Source organism: Lipophrys pholis (genome assembly GCF_963383615.2).
Source record: "Lipophrys pholis genome assembly, chromosome: 15".
NCBI lineage: Eukaryota > Metazoa > Chordata > Actinopteri > Blenniiformes > Blenniidae > Lipophrys > Lipophrys pholis.
Window position 1 is genome coordinate 15,567,052 of NC_137642.1, and position 21,853 is coordinate 15,588,904.

A 21,853-nucleotide genomic window follows, 5' to 3' on the forward strand; every position below is an offset into this window, starting at 1 on the left:
CCCTTGTGTTTCTTTCACCTAGTGATTCTTGTAGTTTTTGATTTGTGAATCCATCTGTTTTGTTTTTTTTTCTTTTTGATTCACAATTATTCCTCAGACTCCCCAACACATAACCCGCAATTATGATAAGCCCTGGCTTACAAACAGCAAACCCTCCACTCCTCTTAAATCATCCGACTCCTTCGGGAGCCAAGGTTCATCCTCAGAGGTATCGTCATGTGAGCAGAAAGCTTTGGACACGTGACCCAACTGAAATTTACTGCATAGTTCAGAAGCAAAGACAAGAGTTTTAGCCGTAACCCTAAACATGTTTGTTGATTCTTGATTGTAATTTTACTTGGCTAAATTTTCTCTGCAGTGAAATAAATACAACGACTGAAGATGTAGAAGTTTCATTTGGGTCCTGTAAATCTTTCTGATTAATGGGTTAAAGATTTGATGCTTGTGTGGAAAAAAAAAAGAAGAAATATCTGCCTCGTTTTAAGCGCAATCTTTCTGCATTCAATGCATGTCTGATTGTTAAATGGTTATTTAACACTCCATTAATTAATACTAACAGCTTCCAAAAGACTCGCTTCAGGTGTCGCATATATAACATATATATGTTTCAAAACTAACACAGCAGTGTTTTCTTGTTTTTGTTCTGTCGTTTTATAAATCCTGTCCTTGTCTTGCACAGCGACATTCTCTAAAGTATGAACTGAAATAATTAAGGTTCTGTTTTTCACAGAGTGCTGCGGTTCAAGGCAGCAAACTGCGTCTTCCAGGTTATTTATCTGGTAAAGGATTTCAGTCCGCTGAGGAAGGTACCTTGATCAGCGCTGCCGTTCTGAAAGCTCGAGCACAGACGGGTGGTGAGTGGAAGTTTGATAGATCAGGACCCGGATGCAGTGTGAAAATAGGAGCTCTTTTGCTGCCTGTCTGATTGAGGGGGTGTTCACACTGCGGTGTTAGTCCAGTCCGTCTGTGATCTCTGCATTGGTCCGCTTACAGACGTGTGCACAATTTGTGCTGCATTCAGAGTTTAATTAAACGTTAATCCAAACACAGCTGAACGGCTGAAACGGAAAAAATCAAAAGGATGTGATAGATTTCAAAACAAAACAACAACAAAAACCCCTAGTAGAAATCCTAGTATCTGCTTTGACTCCTTTACATATTTAACTTGCTGCCGGTGAGCTGTTGGTTAATAAAAATCCCACGACAATAATCCAATTGGCATCGTATTGCATTAAGTTCAGAGAGTTTAATGTCTGAATTGTAAAGCATTAGTTTTCTTAACAACCTTCGGTCTAATGTTAAAAACATCAGAGTGAGTGCAAAGCGGACCAGCCTCATGTGAATTTTGTGTTGACCATAAGTGGTCAACTAGCAGAGTTTACATTTTCACTCTGTTATCAATCTGATTACATTCTTTCTGATTGAGGGATCAAGATGTAAACAGGATTACATGAAAGCTGAATACATTTTATGTGCATATTGCAGTGTGGCACTGACCCCCTGTGACAGGCACGACTGCACATTAAGCTTCATCGAGACGTTTGCTTGTTCACCAAGAAACATCCAGTCACATAAACCATTCTGGGCTCATTTTAAGAGTAAAATTTTCTGTTTCCAGAGTCGAGAAGAAATTCCAGTCGACCAGGAAGTAAAGCAGGAAGCAGAGGCAGTAGTCGTCGAGGGAGCGACGCCTCTGACTTTGACATCTCAGACATTCAGTCCGTTTGCTCGGATGTGTCTGAGACGGTCGGGGAGTCGTCGAGAACGACGCCGCGCTCCGCGTCCCGCCAACATGGAGGGAAGCCCTCCAAAATCCCGACTCCACAAAGAAGAACCACTCCCACGAGCAAACTGGCCAAGGGATCCAAGCGATAGTCAGTGGCCTTGAAAACAAACAAACCCAGGAGCTCGTTGCACCCGAAACATGACACGGACACTGGAGATGTTGAGCTTAAAAGACTGCTAATGTGTTGAGTGTTTATTTAAATTGTCGCAAAGATGTAAAATAGTCTGTTCAGAGATGATATGATTTAATATTGTGTGAGAATGGAAAGGTAATGGCCTTGTGCATTTGTTTTTAATGTATTTTATTTTTTGTGGGAAAAAAAAAAGAAAATGTCAAAATTGTTCTTATTGTATTTTATTTATGCAAATCCTGTAGAGGTTTGATGAACACTAGAAATTCTGGGAATGACTTTGATGAACAGTTAAACATTTCTACACACTAATGAAGGGCAAAAAGCAGGTTGGCGCTCTGAAAGTTACTGAATGTACTGTACTTTATGTATGCTGATATTTGGAGTAGATGGTGCATTATTGCACCATTTCAGGCACTGCAATTATCTATTTAAGTGCTACGTTATACTGCCGACTTGCATTTAAAGGGCAATGCAATATATAACAATGAATCCCAGTAAGCACTGCAGAAACCTTGGAAAATTCCTATTTAAGACAAGTAGCAGAAACCTCGTAATCATGCTGCTTTCGATTCCCCCTTTGTTTGTCAGCAACTGTTGCCCCCTTTCTTTTGTTCGACCACTTCACAGCAACGTACGCAACGACCTCGAAGAGGTGCCACTTCATGTAGACATTCTCTGTGCATCCACGTCCATGTGTTGGTTAATTTCGGTGGAGCTGAAATTGTTATTGTAACATTACTTTGTAATAATAAACCTGCTTGCAGAAAGCCACCAGAGACTGGTGTCGACCACAGCATTGTCCTTGCTTTGCTCTCCTTTTAACTTTGGTACTTAACTAAGTGTTTCACAAACCAGCAGATGGATTAGCAGATATATTAGACAGATTTGTATATTACTATACGACTATTGGACAACTTTACTTTTTCAGACCTCGGTTCTGTTTTAACATTTAAAAGGAAACTATATATGCAGTTAAAAAAGAGAACATAGACACAGACAACTTCTCTGTTTGAAAAGTATTCTGCAGAATTTATTTATATTTCAACCAGGGTTGCAAATTTGTCCCCATTTACAGTAAGTCCCTTAGCAGTTAGTGGAAAGACATGTGAAGAGAGAGTGAAATCCAGGTCAGTGACTCTTAGTTTGCTGAATTAGATACTGTAGTTTAGTTACACTAAAATTGCTGTGTGTTGTTGCAACAGTTACCTAGTATATATTGTATTACTCTTGAGGCTTTATCCCAGTAACCTGTGCTGCAGTGAAGGTGTGGTCTTGTCTGGGTGGAATGTTTGCAGAGCGTCTTGTGTTTAGCTGTGACATACTACATCTTTCTCTCATCGAGAGTGCAGATGGTAAAATGCCGCTTTCAATGTAAAGCCACTAAAACTGTGTTTCTGGCTTTAAAGCAATTATAAACCAGGTTTCCACAGCAATCTGAATCTATTTGATAACCGACCTATTGGCAGTGTAAAGACAAACAGCTCTCAAACAAATAACCACAAACGGGGGTTATTTGCCAACAGAACTAACTTAAAAGTGTAGATTTTCTTATTAAATATGAATTATTTTGTTCTTTTGGCTTAGATTTCATGAATGTGACTTGCTTGTCCTACCTTTGATCGCTCAGGTTAGTGGACTGTGCTGCACTGTCTGATTGGCCTATGAGAAGCAACAGATCCCCCTGGGGACGAAAGGTGGAGTGGAGCTCAAGGATCAGGCACCTCTGAGATCCAGAGTATCTAGTTTGAATGGTCCTCCTGTTCAGCTCAAACACTGACCCCAGGATGGCACTTTAGAGCGGGATACAGCTCCACTCAGAGAACTGGAAAAGATCCACAAGCAGGAGCACCAACACTTTGTTTTTCAGGAATATGTAAGTAATATTGATATATTTTTAAATTTCTTTATGCAGGCCTACATTTTGTGAAGCTCTACAATTTATTTTTGTAAACTGGAGTTGACTAGTAGATCTGATTGAGACAAAGACATTTTGTGTCATTTTAATATTTTAACTGTAAAGTAGCAGATACAGAAAGTCTAATATGGGTAGAGAACCATAGCCATCTTACTTCAAAGGAAGTCAAAGATTAGATTTTCATAATTAATTAGGTTAAAAATGTAAAATCATCTATCATCAGTATATTTTAAAATGTATGAATGATTGTGTGGGTTTAGTTTTGGAATCATTTTGACTGTATCACCTCTTTTTGTGGCTGGTGTATGTATATTCAACTTTGACTAAATCTGATTTCTTATTATTTATATTTATATTTATATATTATTTACATTGCTTATATTTCATTTGCTGCACTACAGGCACTAATAGGTGACTCCAAATAAAAGAAAATGCCAGTCTGCAGAAATATGCTGGTGTTTGCAACGCTCTTTTTGGTCTTGGGATTGGCCCATTGTCAAAAGTTGCCAAGTAAGTTACTACTACTCCATTTTTTTCAATGTGTATGAATATTGTGGCCCATCACTGCTATTTGCTGGAGTCTTATTGTTTGTTCCGGATTGTATTTTGTTATACAAGTTGGTCCCTGCCAGAAAGAAACCCTGTAGCACTGATTTCTTTAGTCCTTGAACCATATTTTGGGTCAACCGAATCTCATAAATGTATAAGATCATACTTGTAGACCTCCAGTAGATTATGTGCTGTGAGGTTTGAGCATCACCACTACTACTAATTGCCCAGCAGGTGTCAGTGTTTGTCAGTTCACAGCCTTTTGGTTTGCCTTGGCAGCAGAGGACAGTGTTGGGGTTCTTGCTCTCACACTGACGACATGCGCACACTAAGAGGTCAAAAGGTCACCCTGAGGTTAAGCTGTTGACATGAACCTTTGAAGTCCAGCAAATTAGCCTCTTTGCCACTATAATCTGCACCATAAATATCGTCACATGTTTAAACATATGGTATCTTTAACATATTTGACTCATGAGCAGTGAGGAGCATAAATAACGCCAGGAGTAAAGTTTTCTTGGACGTTTCCTGTTAATCACAGTAATTATTCACTTTCACTAGAATATGTGAGACTTTTATATATATATATATATATACACACACACACACACACACACACATATATATATATATATATATATATATATATATATATGTATATGTGTATATCTGTGAAATGAATGTCAAGACATGACCACATATTTTAGATGCAAATGCATGGAAATGTTTCCCTCCATACAAACAGACTCACCTAAAACCACAAAGCCTTACTTGTTGTGAATATGTGAATATTATTCTTCACCAGCTTTCATCAGATATCAAAACACATTCAGACTGCAGCACAAAGCATCCAGCATATTTTATTCATTAGATAAATCCTTTAATGAAAGTAAATAAAGGGCTTATAGTGTTGATGGGTTTTGATAGTAACCTCATAATACCTGTGAAGAGGTGGCCTCTTTAATAAAACTGCGTCATGTAGCCGGAGACAAAAAAGTGCTGTCAGCATGGACATTAAGATGCAGAATAAGTTCAGCCCTTTGATGCAGAATCAAACTAAGCTCAGTGTTTGTGCTGTGAGGTTTTGATCTTCTGGAGGAGTTTCGCGTGCCCGAGTCAAAAGGGGTGAGGAGAGTGGATGGTTCTCAACCTGAGGCAGTGGCTTACCGGGTCAACCCCTCCATCCACCTACAGAGGAGCATGAGGTACAGTGATATCTCATTTGAGCTTGACTCATCTCAATGAAATCACTAAACTCAGACTAAACCTGTCAGAACTGGTGTTAAGTTGCATATTGATTTGTATTGTGAGTTTGGCTTGAAAAGCTGTGTCGCAACTGCAAAGAGACTGAACAATGATGTCGTATTGTGTTTATTACTATTGTGTTTTCACTATCAATACTTTTTTTTTTCCATCTGTAATCTGTGGATGCTGCTTTAAACTGTGAATTTCTCTTAAGGCTAAATAAACGATATGATCTAATGTAAACTAGACTCCCTAATACAAGTTAGTGCAGCTTCTGAAATGTGCTCAAAGTGCAAAAATGTAAAAAGTCGCCCCTCAAAGACTGTTTCAGGTATTTGAGCTGACATTTCTCTTCAATATGACCAAAGATAGGAAACGTCTTGCTGTGTTGAAGGCTATCCGTTATAAGAGCTGTCAGCTTTAATTTCAGTCATCACAAACGTCACGTTCAGGTGGCATCTGTCTTGGCTTTTCAAATGTTTATTTAATGTTTCTTTATTTTTATGCATGCACAAATTGTGGTTTTTTTTTATAAATTCAAAATCAGACATGATTTCGACAAGGCATTCAATAATGCAAACACATAACCCAAATATATTAAAGTAACAAATTAGTGATAAAAATACACAAAATAACATACAGCGTAGTAAAGGTTTGATTCAAAAAGTAAAGTTTAAAACTGTAATGTCTCATAGAAAGTATTTCCTCCTTTGGTGTCGGAGTATACTTACAGTAAGGTCAGTATATAAAACATTGATTAAAACATCGGTGCTCCACATCAATCATATATTCAAAGGTATTTTCTAAGCTCTAATGAGACATTCTGTGTACCTTTGTTGTTTAGAAAACACTTAATTTACCCTTACATATATTACTATATAAGCGTTCACATGGAGTGCAAACATCACAGAGTAAAATTAGTGACTTTTTTTAGAATTAGGTTTTTATAATGTGAAAAACCGAAACAGCCAGTTCTGTTGTCTAGATACTGTTGATACAGATGGTGTGTTATATTTGTGTTTTATGTCAAAGTATTAATGACATGAAAACAAAACGAAACTGACATGAAAAAAAGAAGAGTAAAAGTATATATATATATAAATGAATTATCTTAATGTTGTAATGATTATTTCACCTTGCGAGGTGCCAAAAAGTACAAAAGAACACTTGTTTATCAAACAAATTGTTTTTATTATTTTGTGATGTTAGCTTTTTGAGTCTAACAATATTTGAAAGCACAACTCCCAGAGGTAACAGTGTTGCTTCAAGAGCTTACAATTGTTTTCATTTGTTTTCATTTGTACCCACAGTGTCTGACAATAAATTCAACATTTTCCTTTGAATGTTGTCCTTTGTTCACGTTGAAAAAAAACAAAACAAAACACACAATTGAAATATTACTGAAAAATGTTTTCACAAAAAACAAATGCGGGCATTAAAACCTTCCAGCTTGTATTCTAATGTGGGTTTTAAACTTCAAATTACTGCTCTTCTAAAGTTAATCCTTCATGCGTTTATGAAAGTTGTGTTTTGTTTAAAAGTGTCCTCTTCGAGCCGCTCCGCTGTGAAACCTCCCCTCTTGCTTCACAGCGATGTGTATCCAGATGGACTTCCCACAGACTACTCCATCATTGCAACGTTCAAGGTGACTGAAGATGGCGCCGAGGCCTCCTGGAGCCTGTGGCAGGTCACTGACCCCGAGGGACGGGAGCAGGTTGGGCTGCGTTTCCACGGCGACACGCGCTCGCTAGACTTCTTCTACACCGGCCCTCGGGGGAGCCACATGCTCAGAACCTTTCGCGGTGTGGAGAAGCTGTTCGATGGAGACTGGCACAAGCTGGCGCTCAGCGTAAAAGGCAGGCGGGCGAAGCTGCTGATAGACTGTGAGGAGGTCCGGGTGGAATCCATAGATGAGCCCAGGCCGGTCATTCGCCAAGGGTACACCGCCATTGTAAAGCGGGCTGCGGGACAACGCAGAGTGTCTGTATGTTTACAGCTTGTGTTTATGCATATGAAGGCCATACTTGCACCCTGCGGTCCAGCTTCACGTTGTCCCTCGTACCTTTGTAGGTGGATCTCCAGCAGGTTGAAGTGTCGTGCGATCCAGAGAAGGCGTATTCAGAAGGCTGCTGTGAGCTCTCCAGTGTGGTGAGACCTCCGTGATTCCACACTGCTGCACTCCCCACATTTAATCGTACAAACAATCTCTGTTCACACATCTCAGTAATAAAATTGTCATTCAAATCAGAGATGAGACCATGGAAAGATGTTTATTGAAGGCAACACAAGCAAAGTAATATTGTTAATAATTTCTTTCTAATGCTGAAGCAGCCATTCAGCTGACTTATTCTACTCAGCTTCTGTTTGCTCATTTTTTTATACTATCACTTTTGCACATGCTGCACCTCATTAGCTGTTGTTAGGTCTGGCTCTCCTATGAGGAGATGAGGAGAAATTGTTATTGTAGAACAAATATGAGTCTGCTTTCAGGCCTCTATCAAAAAACAGGACATGATTAAAAACATAGAAATCCACTCTAATAATAAAATGTATAGAAGCTATAATCCTGCTGTGATATATAGAGTTCACCTGGGTTTTAAAAAGTTCATTAAAACTTCAAACGCTCATCTATTCGGAGGTGCATGTGTGCATTTTGACTCCAGTTGTCTGTTTCTGGCAGTGTGGAGGGTACGCCGAGATTGGCCTCACAGCTGGAAGAGCATCCTGCAAATGTATGCATGGTCAGCCTGGTGTTCAGGGTTCACCAGGGCCTAAGGTGGGAGTATATGTACAGTAAACTAGTTGAACATGGTGATATGACAAGTAAAATTTGAGCTGACTCATTTTTTTTGTTCTCCTGCAGGGTCACAGGGGTCTTCCAGGGAAGGCGGGAGACCAAGGACGACAAGGAAACTGGGTAAATTGAGATGCAATATGTCTCTCAGCGATGTAAATCTCAAACCTGGTGTCATGCTGGTTAGTGCATGTCCTAGTGTTTGCTTAATGTATTCTCAGCATGAGCAGCATCCATTTCCTGTTGCTTTGCACAATAAAGAATTAAAGTGGCTCGTGGGTGAGTAACACAGTAAAATTTTCATTTGTGGGACGACAGCAACGTGGTGGAAAATGGCGATAGAAGCACAACTGAGACTCGACCGGATGGAAACGGATCTGGAAGCAGAAGCACTTTGCGATAGTAAACACAGGGACTTCTTTCATAGTTTGAGAACTTGCGGAAGCTTTGATTTCAAAGGAGTCTGAGATAAACACAAGCCAACACAGATGTGACAATCTTCTTTTTTTTACAGTTAAATAAAAAGAAATCAGCATTTTTCATTTTCACACAGAATATGTCATGGTTCATATTAAAAGATTAAACTCTGACTGGCATAAGAGCACAAAACTTCTAATCCTAAAAGTTTAACTTTTTAAAAAATTTATTTAGAAGTAAGTGTTCTAAATCCCCCACAGGAAAGAAAACTTTGGTATAATGGGCCCTGTAATGAGTGGCTCATATGAACTAGAGGCTTATTTCCCATGTGAAATGTGTTCTGTTTATTAAATGTTTCTATTTTTCATTCATTAGGGTTATTTGATTCAAGGTAAGAAGACTTAAAAATGTAGAACACAAAAAAAAAAAATCTGAGAATATTTCACAAAATACACCCAATACACCCGACTCTCATGTTTGCGTCCCTCTGAGAGCAGCAGACGTGATTATTTCCACTTTGAATTTATGACTTGTTAACCTCTTTGATGCTTAGCAGTCGGTGTTGTTGGCTCAGGGCCGCGTGTCTTTTTAAAGCAGCCTGGCTAACATGTGTTTAAAGCAGGCCTGTTTTTTTTTTTTTTTCTTAATAAACATATGTGATGGTTTGACATTTAATGTGGCCTTTGCTCTGAAAGAAATCCCCCGTGATGCCTGAACAAACACATGTAGGTCTGCGGATTGAAAGTACATTTCCAGAGCCGTACATGCTACATATTCATGTCTTGCCTCGCAGCTGTAGCTCATCTGGGAGTAAACGACTGTCTTGTGTAACGGGTTCAAGCTTTGACCTTCTGCCAGCTTGTGAATCACAGAGCCCCAACTTGTTTATCTCCTCCGCTGGCATCCGAGGAGGGCATTTCCTGGCACAGTTACGCGAGCAGCCCCATCTTGGGTGGTGGGTGGTCGTTTGCCCGTCTGAGCCGTACGGACCTCAGAAATGTTGTAAAAGTTCACGGTCGTGCCTCGCGCCTTACTGTCGGCCATCTCTGAGGTGGACCTCCATCCAGCTGACTCTGCGTAAAAGACGGGCGTTTCGGGGGGGATGATCCCGTAAGCTGGAGAGACAAAGGCATCTTGGCCTTGTTGAATGTGTTTGTTGACTCAGTGAAATGCAGCCAATTGGAAAACATTTTCCCCTCTGCTGCTGAGGAAGTCAGCATCTGTGCAAACAACACTGATCCGTGCTGTTGTATTCGTGACTCATCTTTCCGAACTCCTGCCTATGTAGGCTTTCCATTAATGTGTTTGAAAGAAGTCCGATTAGAATTTATTGCATGTTCACTGCTCAAACATTATCACCCTCATTTTGTCAGAAGGGTTTTATATTAGAGATCAAAGGTATAATTCATGTTTGACAGTAACAGAATTTTGACAACTATATGGTATCAATGAAAGAGTCTATTTAGGCATGATCTGTCTTTTTGTGGTTGTCTGAAAAATAATGACAAAACACAAGCCTGAAAATCTGGCGGGTTTCTGAGGGTCCCACTCCCGAATAGAAGAGACACTTTAGTACAGACTAAAACAGAGAGAAGCAGTTGTGACGTCAACAAGACAGCATTTGTGCATGCGCATGAGAATTTCTGAATGATGCACAACAAAATAAAACTAAGTATAAAACATTTGCAAGTGAAAATAGCCCGATATTCTAAACTGTATACTAAGCTTTAGTATTCCTATGCCAGTGAAGATGACCATCAGCTTATGGACTATGATGTGGGTCATTTATCTAACTCTAACTTGGAAATGGAACTTTCCTATCTGGTAAATTCCCCCCTTCCAAGCAGCATGAACACACCACCATGAACTTGAAATTATTGTTTTAATCTGATAAATCAAACACGTCCTTCCTATTAAAAAGGTCAAAGCTAGTTTCTTTTTGTTCTTTCACCATTTTTGCAGACTAAACAGAGGCCTCCACCTTCCTTCTAGAGTTTGGTTCTTAAATCAACTTGTTTGAATCACCTTTCCGTGTAACGGGTAACAATGACAAATTATACCAGTTTATCAAACAATTTGGAAGAAAAAAACTTTAGCGTCTCAAAAAACACGGATCGGTGTCAAATTAAGCCCATAATGTATTCAAAAACGAATTGAATCTATTCTTACTCTGTATTTAAATAGCCAATAAATGACAGTTGCTATTTATAATGCAGCATGATAAGTGAGGCTGTTTTCTGTTAAAGAGATAGAAAAGAGAAACATCCGACTGACCAGAAAGTTAATACATGGAACAGCCTTCTTTTTCTGGCAGTGACATGTGGAGTCTGTTATTAAGAAGCAAGTGCTGTCAAGCCGCAACAGTTATTGATGGGTTCATAGTTTAATAACTTGGATATATTTAACTCTCTCAGAGGGAAGAGACATTAACATTTAGATTTTACATTTTGGGTTTTTACAGGCTGTTTAATTCATGAATAGAAAACTGCAGGAAAAATCATGAATTCTGTTCATTACAAAGTCAAATTTGTCTTGCAGGGGATCCGCGGTAACACCGGGGATTATGGCAATATTGGCGAGGCAGGCCCGAAGGTGAGATGCATCCTAATTTGCCCCTGCCAGGGTTACACTACGGCGTGTCTCTTTTTCATGACACGTTAATGAAACCTCACAAATACTTCCTCAGGGTGAAGGCGGAATCAAAGGAGAGAAAGGAATGAGAGGACTCTGGGGCCAAGTGGTAATTTCTCACACGGAATAATCATTTTCCTTATCTTGAAGTGGTACAAATTTAGATTAATGAGACATTGTGTTCACAGGGGGACAGAGGTCCCAAGGGACTGAAAGGATTAGAAGGGGCTTCAGGCTTCAAGGTAAATTACTCTTTAAGGGTTTAATCAAACAAAGTTAATCAGGTGGAAATGTTTCATGAAATGATCAACATTAGTGCACAACTGAATCGATTCATTTAGAGATTAAATGGTCACTTTTGATGGTATTAACAGGGAGTTCGGGGACCACCTGGAGATATTGGAGAGACAGGGAACCCTGGAGAAGTCGTAAGTTAAGCTTTCAGGTAGTAATAATCCCTTTCGCCAATGATCATGTACTTAATGTATTTCTCACCTTTTGGCCTCCTGTTAGGGCAGCAAAGGTGACAAGGGATTTGAAGGGATCCCTGGGTATCAAGGAGTGAAGGTACTTATGTTTTCTTTAAGTTGATTGCTCCCCTTTCTCATTATATTTCACAGAAACCCACCATTCTCTTATTTGCAGGGTGAAAAAGGGATCGTCGGTAAAGCAGGGCGGCCTGGGAGCAGGGGAAAGCAGGTGGGTGGTTTTGGGACTCCCTGTTTCCTAACCCACAATAATTCTCCAGATTCTGTGTTCACTACATTTAAAATCCCCTTATGTGAGCATAAAGAACCATTAAATCATTTCTAATGTGGTAAAACACTGGAAGAGCATAGAACCAAGGAGTTTGGCTTATGTGCCGTCTCCATAAACAACATTAGTCCATGTGGCTGGATTTGGAAGGACAGAAATGCCTGAACTATATCTACATAGAAGATATAGAGAGAAGAACTGCAGTGGTAAACCTACTCTATGGTGCATGTGGGACGGCTCACTGGATGCCTGTGCTGCTTATTGGATGAAACATGTTGGAGACAGTCATTCATGTGGATCAAACTGATGATTTGACAGGGTATTATTGGAGATCCAGGAGAAAGGGGAGCTGCAGGAGACAAGGGGAAGCCGGTAAGTTACATTAAATTCATACAATGATATGGTCTTATTTTTTTAATTTAAGTTGCGATGGCCCTTTTACTGACTATCTCTGTACAAACCTTTGCAAATTAGGGTATTCCAGGACCCGTTGGACAAGTTGGCACTGTTGGACACAAGGTGACCCAATCAAACCTTTACTTAAGTTTGACAATCCCGCTGTAGTATCTTTGCTTTATTTTACCATTTGGATGTCCTCAGGGCATTATTGGAGATCCAGGATTGCCTGGCAGAGATGGTGATCCAGGAATAGAGGTATTATACACTCTGTTCATTAATAAGTTAGATTTTAAGAGGCAGAGCTCCTCGATTTTTATGCAACGATTGTTGTCTTTTCCTCGCAGGCTTATCAAGGGCCACAAGGCCTCAGTGGGAAACTTGGACGGGGTGGTCTCAAGGTACCTCGCTGAACATGCTTTGCAAATAAAGATAAAGTGGAGCTTTTTTTTGACAAATTAATTCGTGGCCATGTGTTTCTTTTACAGGGGGAAAAAGGTACCCTGGGGCCTGCGGGTGAAATGGGTCCCCAAGGCCGCACTGTAAGTCACATTTCAGCCACTGAAGACAAGCGTGCAAAACATTTTGTTTGTAAAGTGGTTTGCCATATTAAAGGAAAGCAAAGAATGAAGCAGTTATGTCAGTTTGGTTAATAAATGTTTTATCTTCAAGGGCCCCAGAGGTTACAAGGGTTCTGCAGGGAAGCCAGGACGACCTGGATTTATTGGCCCACCTGGACCGACTGTAAGTGCTCCAGATGAATTTCCTTGACTCCTTCATAAACTAGTTCATTTTCTTCAAGCTATTAAAAATGTGCCATTTCTTTATAGGGACATGTTGGTGTGCCTGGAAAAGCAGGCTCCAAGGTAATACATCCGTTACCCATTAGAGATTCAAAAGAAGAGAAGAAATTACTGTTATACTGTGGCTCTGCAGGAAGTGTTTATGGGGTCCATAAGCCACATAGAATTCAAGATGTGATCCAAACCAAAACTCTTTACTGGTTTGGAAAGCAACGTTATATTTAGGTAACAGTCCAATGGCAAATCAGCCTTAATGATAATAATGATATTATCCAATTAAACCCCTAAATGTAATGAGAGTTGACGGAGGAAAAGAGCTCGATGATATAGATTAGAGGATGCCCCTCGGGGCAGATTGGCTCCGTGTGTCTTATTCTCTCCATCTGGACAGAAGGTCATAGCGAGTGCTAAACTTCCCCTCAGGACTTGTTGTTGATGTTTAGTGAGGGTCCCATAACAATGAAAGAGACACATTTTCTTTCAGTAACCACTTTTATGCTGTTTATTTTTTCTGTGGCGCATACAAGAGCAAACAAATCTGATTAAAAGAGAGAGAGAGAGCGAGAGAGAGAGAGAGTGAGAGAGAGAGAGAGAGAGAGAGAGAGAGAGAGAGAGAGAGAGAGAGAGAGAGAGAGAGAGAGAGAGAGAGAGCCCAGATTTGGAGCAGAGAGCTACCGCTGTTTTGTTTTTGACCTAACTTCTTGTAAAATAATCAAAGAGAGACTGATAATTCAAGAAATTGTAATGTGTTACATTTGACAAATAACGGACAAATAAAAAGATCTTCAGAAAATATGGGAAACCTGAATGAATAATCAAAGAAAACACTACCTTCACCTGGCTTTTAATACCAATTTATGCAACTTAAGGCAGAGAACACCCAGGACAGGTAACCAGTCAATCACACATATTCATGTTCACACTCGCAGACCAATTACATTGAACGTTTCCAATGTCCTGACTTGAACTGTGGACCTTTGTACTATAAGAACTGAATGCTAACCACCGGCAGCTCATCTCTATCAGTTTTCAGGTGTAAGGAATATGGGAATACATTGTCATGTTTTTTTAGCTTTTGAAAGTCATTTTTCTGGTTCGGCAAAGCTGCTGAGAATTAACAGGATGAACACTAAAGAATGCTAACACAAATGTGAGATCAGAGCTGAAGATTTGACACTCTCATTATATCTACAGTCTCAAAGAGCATCTCCTGTCATTAAAAAGAAGACAACGATTAGAGTAAAACGGGCCCTATGGTATCAGAAATCGTTATGTGACATGAAAAAGAATGGCCTTTGTTCAGGAGAAGGTTTAGATTCACGGTAGCGCAATAGGAGCGGCTGCGTCTGAGACGGCAGTGCAGGTTGTCTTCCACGTACAGGTTTTTAGTTCGATCCACCATCTTGCCCTGCCAAAGTGTCCTTGAACAAGACACTGAACCCTAAATAGCTCCCAGTGGAGGTTGAGCATCTGACATCGAAGTTGTCTCTATTAGTGTGCGAATGGGTCGATGTGATTAACAGTGTAAAGCACTTTGAAAAGTCTTATATACACTCATTAAAAAAATTAATGAAGATGATACTTATATAGAAGCAGAGATGTTCCTATAAGATGTTGAATATAGTATTATTAAGTCGACATCGGACACATTGAACTCCTTGGAAGAAGGTGAACACAGAGCAATGCTTCCTTAATATTTCACTAAAAAACAACATTTTATCAGATATACACACAAAACAATTAGATATCAAAGTCAAGGTTTTTAGCTTTAAGGTTTAAGGCTTTATCTGCTAAATACTGCAGTGGTTTCACTCCTGAGCTACTGACTGTCTCTTGGAGCTTGTTGTGGATCACACAGTTAAACAATCAATAGAAATTCCAGTGTAAGGCGGTGCAAAGATGATATGGGCAGGTGACGGCTTTGTTAGCAGTTCCACCTTCTTACATTGTTTATACATTGTGGTTTAATGCATAGTTACAATATAAATGAAACACAGACTCTGTTAAACACTGTCAATCACCAGACAACAGAAGGTGAATATTCCATATTCTAAACAATGTTTGTTTGCTGTACAGGGTGACGCAGGTATCCAGGGGATCAAAGGAGTTAAAGGTGCAGAGGTATTGCCTTCAGTGTTTTATTTTCTCGTCTTCTTATCACGTCTGCTTCATTTGCTTTTTCCTAAAAGAAGTTTGTTCTTGCTTTACAGGGTGAAAAAGGAGTTAAGGGCCCAAAAGGACGGGTGAGCTGTGACTCAGATGGATGATTCAATGAAAATATGAAATATGCTTATTAGCAGTATGCATATTGCTTGTGATAATTAGAACCCATACAACTAAGTATTAAACCCTTGAACCAATCAAACGTTGCTATGATGAGTGGGGTATCTGCAGAGAGCAGGTGTGATGTTACCTTGCACTTGAATATTTCTACCACTCCTAAATAGAAAATCCTCCAGTTGTCACGTTCTCCATTTGCAAAGTGAATACTCTGAAAAATCTATGAATCAAATAACATTCCAGGCATATCTGGAGCATCTGGGGATGCGATAAGAACAGTGACGCCCACAAGTGCTCTGAAATGACTCTTGCACATTTCTTAAGTTTTCTCTGCCAGGGTTATTATTTATTTCAAAAACTTTCATCTATAAAAATGCTTGAACATTCACATTTCACACCACTTTAATTTATTGAGAACCTTATCACTCTTTAAGACAACAGTTTTCAGTTGCTTATCAGGCATGCTAAGAAGCTACGCTCTGCTTTTTTACTAACATTGTGTTAATGGAAATGTGAGTATTTGTTGTATTGTGATTATACACTTGCACTATTCGGCTGACGTTGTTGACAAACCCTGTAGGTTGGAGACCGCGGTAAGCAGGGTCCTCTAGGAGGACGGGGGAAGCGCGGCCCCGCAGGCCCAGATGGACGGTCAGGTCCTGTTGGAGTCAACGGGGTTCGAGGTGAAGGAGGACCAGATGGTTTTCAGGGGCCTCCAGGGCCACCAGTGAGTACAATCTGAACCTCTGTGTGTGCATTTTGGCTGAAATCTTAGTTTTGCACGAGGGGTCCAAGTAATAAAAACTGTGTAACTGAGTTTTGAAGTACTCCTCCTGAGCATCCACTGTAACTGGCTCCTCATCAACAACATCAGTGATGAGCATTTTAACAGTTCTTCATCAGCCCTCACTTAGTGGTGAGTAACAGCAAGAGTGGCATTTAGTGTGGCTATAAATCCTTAAATGGGTTGTAGACATGATGGACGATGTGGCTGGTCCAACAGTTGGGTCATCTCCAGTGATGGATGCACTACTGATTTCTCACCCAGGGGCCCACGCTCCCGGCCCAACACGTGATCGAGGTTTGTAAGAAGGTGGTCCTGGAGCAGATGTCCACCTTTGCCAACTCTGTGAAGAGGACATGTGCTGCTGTCTGCCCTCTGTATGGAGATGTTCCCATGGGTGCCCCCGGTCCCCTGGGCCAGACTGGACCCCCTGGACCTCCTGTGAGTTGAAACGCTCATCATGAAAGATGTTTCAGTCTGTGCCACAGGATTATTTTCTCAGCAAAATCCCAACACTCGCTGTCACCTCACCTCCTGCAGACCTTTAGCAGAGACCCAGAGAGCAGTTCATCCTCCATACATCGTTCTTTTGTTCTCCCTCTCTGGCTCAGTAAAATGCAAACACATTGTGACGGTCTGGACCGGAGTAAAAGAGCTGAAGTATTTGGCAGAAAAGCTTGGAATGAAAACATTACGATTTTCCACGTCTCCATGAGGACAAATAAGGAGTCACAGACTAGACACTTGGTCTGTGCTGAATGGTTTTTGGAGAGTATCAAGGCTGTCCTTGGATTGAAAAGCCTTTTCCACATTATTACACAGTGTTGAATCAATTCATGTTCCACAACTTCTAATCACAGAAGACTATCAGGCCGATTAATGTTCTTCTATGCAAAAACACTCCATTATCATTAGATTATCGTCACTAATCCTGCTGTTGTGGTGTTTCGTGCCAAAATAACTGATGAACTGGTGCCGTACGACACTTTCCTAGCAGAGCGTCTGCAGATTTTTCACGAAGAGCTGGTTGGAGCTGAGTGAAACCTTGCTTTCAAGGATTACCCCAAAACCTTCCGAATATCAACAGTGTATTTCTCTGTTGATGTTGTTGTCAGGGGGATCCTGGTAATGACGGTGTTGATGGAGAAGTGGGACTACCGGGATTCTACGGAGAAGCTGGAGACCCAGGCCAAAAAGGAGGAAAAGGTGGGATAAGTTCAATCCTGACAGATTTATTTGACTCGTCATCTGTAACTCGGTGATGCTTCTTTGAAGAACATCCAGTGTTGGAACAAAAAGTCATTTCTACTGAACCTGCTTTGCAATTTTATATTTTTGACAAAAGTTAGCATAAGCTTTGCATCTATCAACAACATATTATTCCCATACAAATGTGATGGCAAAAGTGAGGTTAACAAGCTCACACATTGAGTTCAATTACTTTGTTTTGGATTCCATTCATTTTGCTGAGCTCCACAACGAGCTGCAGCACTACAGGATTTTTACTTGCCGTATTGGTACGAACATAAGACAGGCATTTTATCGTGGACATCGGTCCGGATAAGATAGCACAAAGATGTCAGAAACAAGAGGGACATGCTGAGCGTGATCCGTGGACACCTGACTGAGTGAGTCCAATGACGGGTACGAGCTAAACGTGTTGATCATTGTTTTTACCAAGCTTTTTGAAAAGTTTTGAAATGCTGCTTCAGGTGCTTTGGATGTCAGCAACGTGTTATGTTAGAAGCAGGAGGAACCGGAGCATACCAGCAACAATAGCTGTTGTGAAACTTTGCAAGGAAGAGGCCAAGGTCAACAGGGACTCTAAATCAGGAGTGTCTATGCTTTATACACTGAGAGCCACATAAGGACAGTGCTACTCAATATGAGGTGCGCTTTCCCCACTCACATGTTTGCTTGTGTTATTTACACCGGACATTAAACTTCATGGAGCAAGGAAACATCTGTGAAGTTCAAGTTGTTTGATGTTTCATTGTAGATTTTTTTACTCAACATGCTCAGTTCATTCAGTCTCTGTTAGTTGGCTGTTTAGTGTTTTGATGTATACAACACATTTTTAACAAACACATATCAATTGTGACCAAGTTGCTAATCCTGGTAAAGTCATACAGCCGTCATCAGAAGTTATTTCAGTATGGGTTGCAATAATAAATATTGTAGCCAAAGTCTGCTTTGTGAATCAGAGGCAGGATGTTTGAAAGAGGTGAAAGGGACTCTGGCCTATTGGCAGTTGTATCTGGAGGGTCAATCTGTCCCATCTGATAGAGTTAAGAAAAACAATCTGACAGGCATACTGATGGTTTTTGTTGACGCACTGGCACGGTGACTTAAGGTTGAACTGATTAGTTTTAAGGGTTCAAAGATCGCCTCTCCCTCGGGTTTAAGGTCAGGTTTAAGGTCCAAGGTGTATGAGATGCCAAATCAGTAACATCCCTGAGGAATCTCATTACATCTGGTTTCCAAGTTGACTTGGTAGTGATAGTAAATGAAACAAACAACATGACTGTGACCTGAGGTTTGAGATTCGACTGAGATGGCAAAGCTGCAAGACCATAAATGCAAACTGCAACCTGGATTATTGCTGCACACCTGAGATGTGCTTGTAGTTTATATCTGTGCACTTTGATTACTCTATCAATGTTCAATTAATATACAATTACACAGAAGTCCACAAGGACTATAAGCTACATGTATCTAAAAAACAGTCATCAAGCCATCGAGACGAGTTTCTTTGGATCTATTTGATGTATTTTCTTTAGTTTGCATTAATCTGCTTCGGAAAAACTCCAGAGTGTTTTATTTTACGGTTACTCGTGCACTTTATTGAGTGTTAAATCTTTCATCATCAAAAAAGTCAATATTAAGTGCAAAGTAATAGTTGTCTAAATGTTGTGGCGTTCCCTCCTAAATGCAGTGTAATAAAAGTGCCAGAGCTTTTTTCCAACACTGGAAAAGGACACTGTGACGACACAGCGTTCCGTCGTGAAATTTACCTAATGAAACTGCTGAATCAAATGCAGTACAGACTTATAAATTGAGCAGACGAAGGTATCCATTCAAAACTCAAATTTATGGTTATGGAAGCCTGAGAATGATGTCACACTCGCACTACTTCCCGATGCCAGACCAATGAAATCTAAGAATATTTACAAGGTGTTTTAAACATTCATTTAACAATGAGCGATCTCAGTAACACATATGGTCTTTCATCAACACGGACGGCTGAGTCTTCAGTAGAACCGAGGGCTTCTGGCCTGTCTAATGTCATTCTTGTTAACATATCTGGTTTTGTGTGTGTGTGTGTGTGTGTGTGTGTGTGTGTGTGTGTGTGTGTGTGTGTGTGTGTGTGTGTGTGTGTGTGTGTGTGTGTGTGTGTGTGTGTGCGTGTGTGTGTGTGTGTGTGTGTACATGTGTGTCTGGATTGCAGGAGACAAGGGAGATCAAGGTGATAAAGGAGCCAAAGGCCATGGCCTCTCTGGTCACACTGGCGATCAAGGATCGAAGGGTAAATCCTTCTTTTTACTACTTGTGTGATCATTTAATTAGAACAGAACTAATTTGTTTGCGTCTCTTTGACGGGGCATCGTTTTGAAAGCTGCTACGACTGAGCCTGAAATTCCAAGTAAAGGCGGGGAGGGAGGTTTACAGTCATAGTTTTTCACTGGAAATTCCTGCTTCCTGGAATTTCTGAAAACAGCTGCACACAGCAAACTGAGCAGCCTGCGAAGGCTGAAGACTCATCAAACGTCTTCACCTCAAACACAGGTCAGCGTGGACGTCCTGGCAGAGCCTTCACTGGCCAGCCGGGGAAGCAGGGGGAGAGGGGACACGCTGGCAGGCCCGGACTCAGGGGTCACGCAGGACTCCGGGGGCCTCCGGGGGTCTGTGTCACCTCCGGCTGTGCTCAGCCCAACTCCACCGTGGGGTCGCCTCAGCCAGCACCGCGGAGGTTGAGGAATCGCCCATAAAGTGGGGGTGCTGAATTAAAAATGCTGAGTTCAAAGGAGTAAAGAATGATTTTTTGTTAATAAGTTTGTTCAAATAAACTGAAATTTCCATGTAAATATGCAAAGCAAAAGTGAACTTCTATGCAAAAAGTTACCAAAGACAACGGCCATGTGACTACGAGGAGCGTGCTGACAAAAATGTATTTGTATAGAAAGACCACCTGCATTTGACAGATTTATTTAAACTGATTTCACGAGTCTTACGTTGTCTTTTAACATCTGCTCTTTATAATAAAAATCGAACTTCGAACATCATGAATCCAAGTATATAATTTATAAAGAACTGTTAATAATAGATAAGATGTGAATGAGGGCTAACTCGGAAATATTGAACTTAAGAAAAAGATTGGAGCTTTTATTTTGTATTGCTTGTATATTATCTGAACTGTTTTGTGAAAAAAATATATTTTCATTAAAGTTCTTATTTGGTTTGAAAATAAATCAAAATCTGAGTGATAGTGATAGGCTGATAGTGTGTTCTGTGTCTCCTAAAGGGATTGTGATGCTGTTTTATTGTGGCGAAGTAATTCAGCATATTGTCATTCATTGGGAGTAAACCTTCCTACACACGCCTGCAAGCAATTGACCTCAGTAGATTCACCAATTAGAAAACTTTGAAGGAAAACACATTTTGATCTTTTGTTCAAGAGAGTGATGATGTAGAAAGAAACAATGGGTGACATTTTAGTGATTTCAGTCAATTCAAATCAAAGCCAATGTTATTTTTCTTATTCAGAAAGCGATGATATGCTGTGTCCACCAAAATCTGTCATTTGGGAACTCTGTTAATAATTTGAAGTTAAGAAAACAGCTGAAATAGCCAGAAATAATGTACAGATTACTAGGAAAAAGCTTTTTTGAAATCTAAAAGAAATTCATTTAATATTATTTTTTATGTATAAAAGGGATAATTCCATTTTGGACAGGCCCGTTCTTGGGTCCTTGGGGGAGATTCTTATAGTCTTCAAATAAAAGCATAACTGGCATGAGCAGAGTTGCCTTTGGATTCCAGCAATATAACAATAGTATCTATCAAGTCTTTCCAAAAGCCCAAAATAAGTTCTTTGGTGGTATGAGAGGTGTCTGACAACACATAACACCTTAGCATTGGGAAAGGTAGCTGTCCTCAGCGAGATTAGTACTGTGTAAGCACTTTGTGCCACATGATAGTAAATCCCACTACTTTTAGTCTGTCATGTTTTTAGATGGGAGGGAGAAATGGTGACTGTTTGCCAAAGTCAGATATAACAGCAAACACAATGAGGGTGCCCTGAGCACTGCAGCCACGCAAGAGTAGCCTCCTAAAACAGTGTTTGAATCTTACATAATAGGCTTTTAT

General features: G+C 40.2%; 2 protein-coding genes across 3 annotated transcripts in view; both read left to right on the top strand.

Moving 5' to 3' along the window:
- The window catches only part of dst (dystonin), a 107,880-nt gene extending 105,166 nt beyond the window's left edge, over positions 1 to 2,714 (top strand). Inside the window, exons 96-98 of one of the 2 annotated variants that reach the window (XM_080481787.1) lie at positions 98 to 208; positions 731 to 854; positions 1,619 to 2,713. In XM_080481787.1, the coding sequence (XP_080337913.1) occupies positions 98 to 208; positions 731 to 854; positions 1,619 to 1,875 (492 nt within the window). In that variant the 3' untranslated portion in view covers positions 1,876 to 2,713. Of the gene's footprint in view, positions 1 to 97; positions 209 to 730; positions 855 to 1,618 lie in introns of both variants that reach the window. The other variant, XM_080481788.1, reaches the window with a different exon arrangement.
- A 1,551-nt stretch (positions 2,715 to 4,265) lies between these two features.
- LOC308121115 (uncharacterized protein) lies at positions 4,266 to 20,475 on the top strand (the record flags this gene model as incomplete). Its single annotated transcript, XM_080482193.1, has 26 exons — positions 4,266 to 4,344; positions 5,462 to 5,585; positions 7,216 to 7,609; positions 7,696 to 7,773; positions 8,306 to 8,401; positions 8,489 to 8,542; positions 11,375 to 11,428; positions 11,523 to 11,576; positions 11,656 to 11,709; positions 11,842 to 11,895; positions 11,981 to 12,034; positions 12,113 to 12,166; positions 12,542 to 12,595; positions 12,698 to 12,742; positions 12,824 to 12,877; positions 12,967 to 13,020; positions 13,108 to 13,161; positions 13,292 to 13,363; positions 13,450 to 13,485; positions 15,499 to 15,543; positions 15,633 to 15,665; positions 16,283 to 16,429; positions 16,751 to 16,927; positions 17,602 to 17,692; positions 19,935 to 20,012; positions 20,273 to 20,475. The coding sequence occupies 26 exons, from the start codon at positions 4,266 to 4,268 to the stop codon at positions 20,473 to 20,475; spliced, it is 2,292 nt and encodes a 763-aa protein (XP_080338319.1).
- Between the last annotated feature and the right edge of the window lie 1,378 nt (positions 20,476 to 21,853).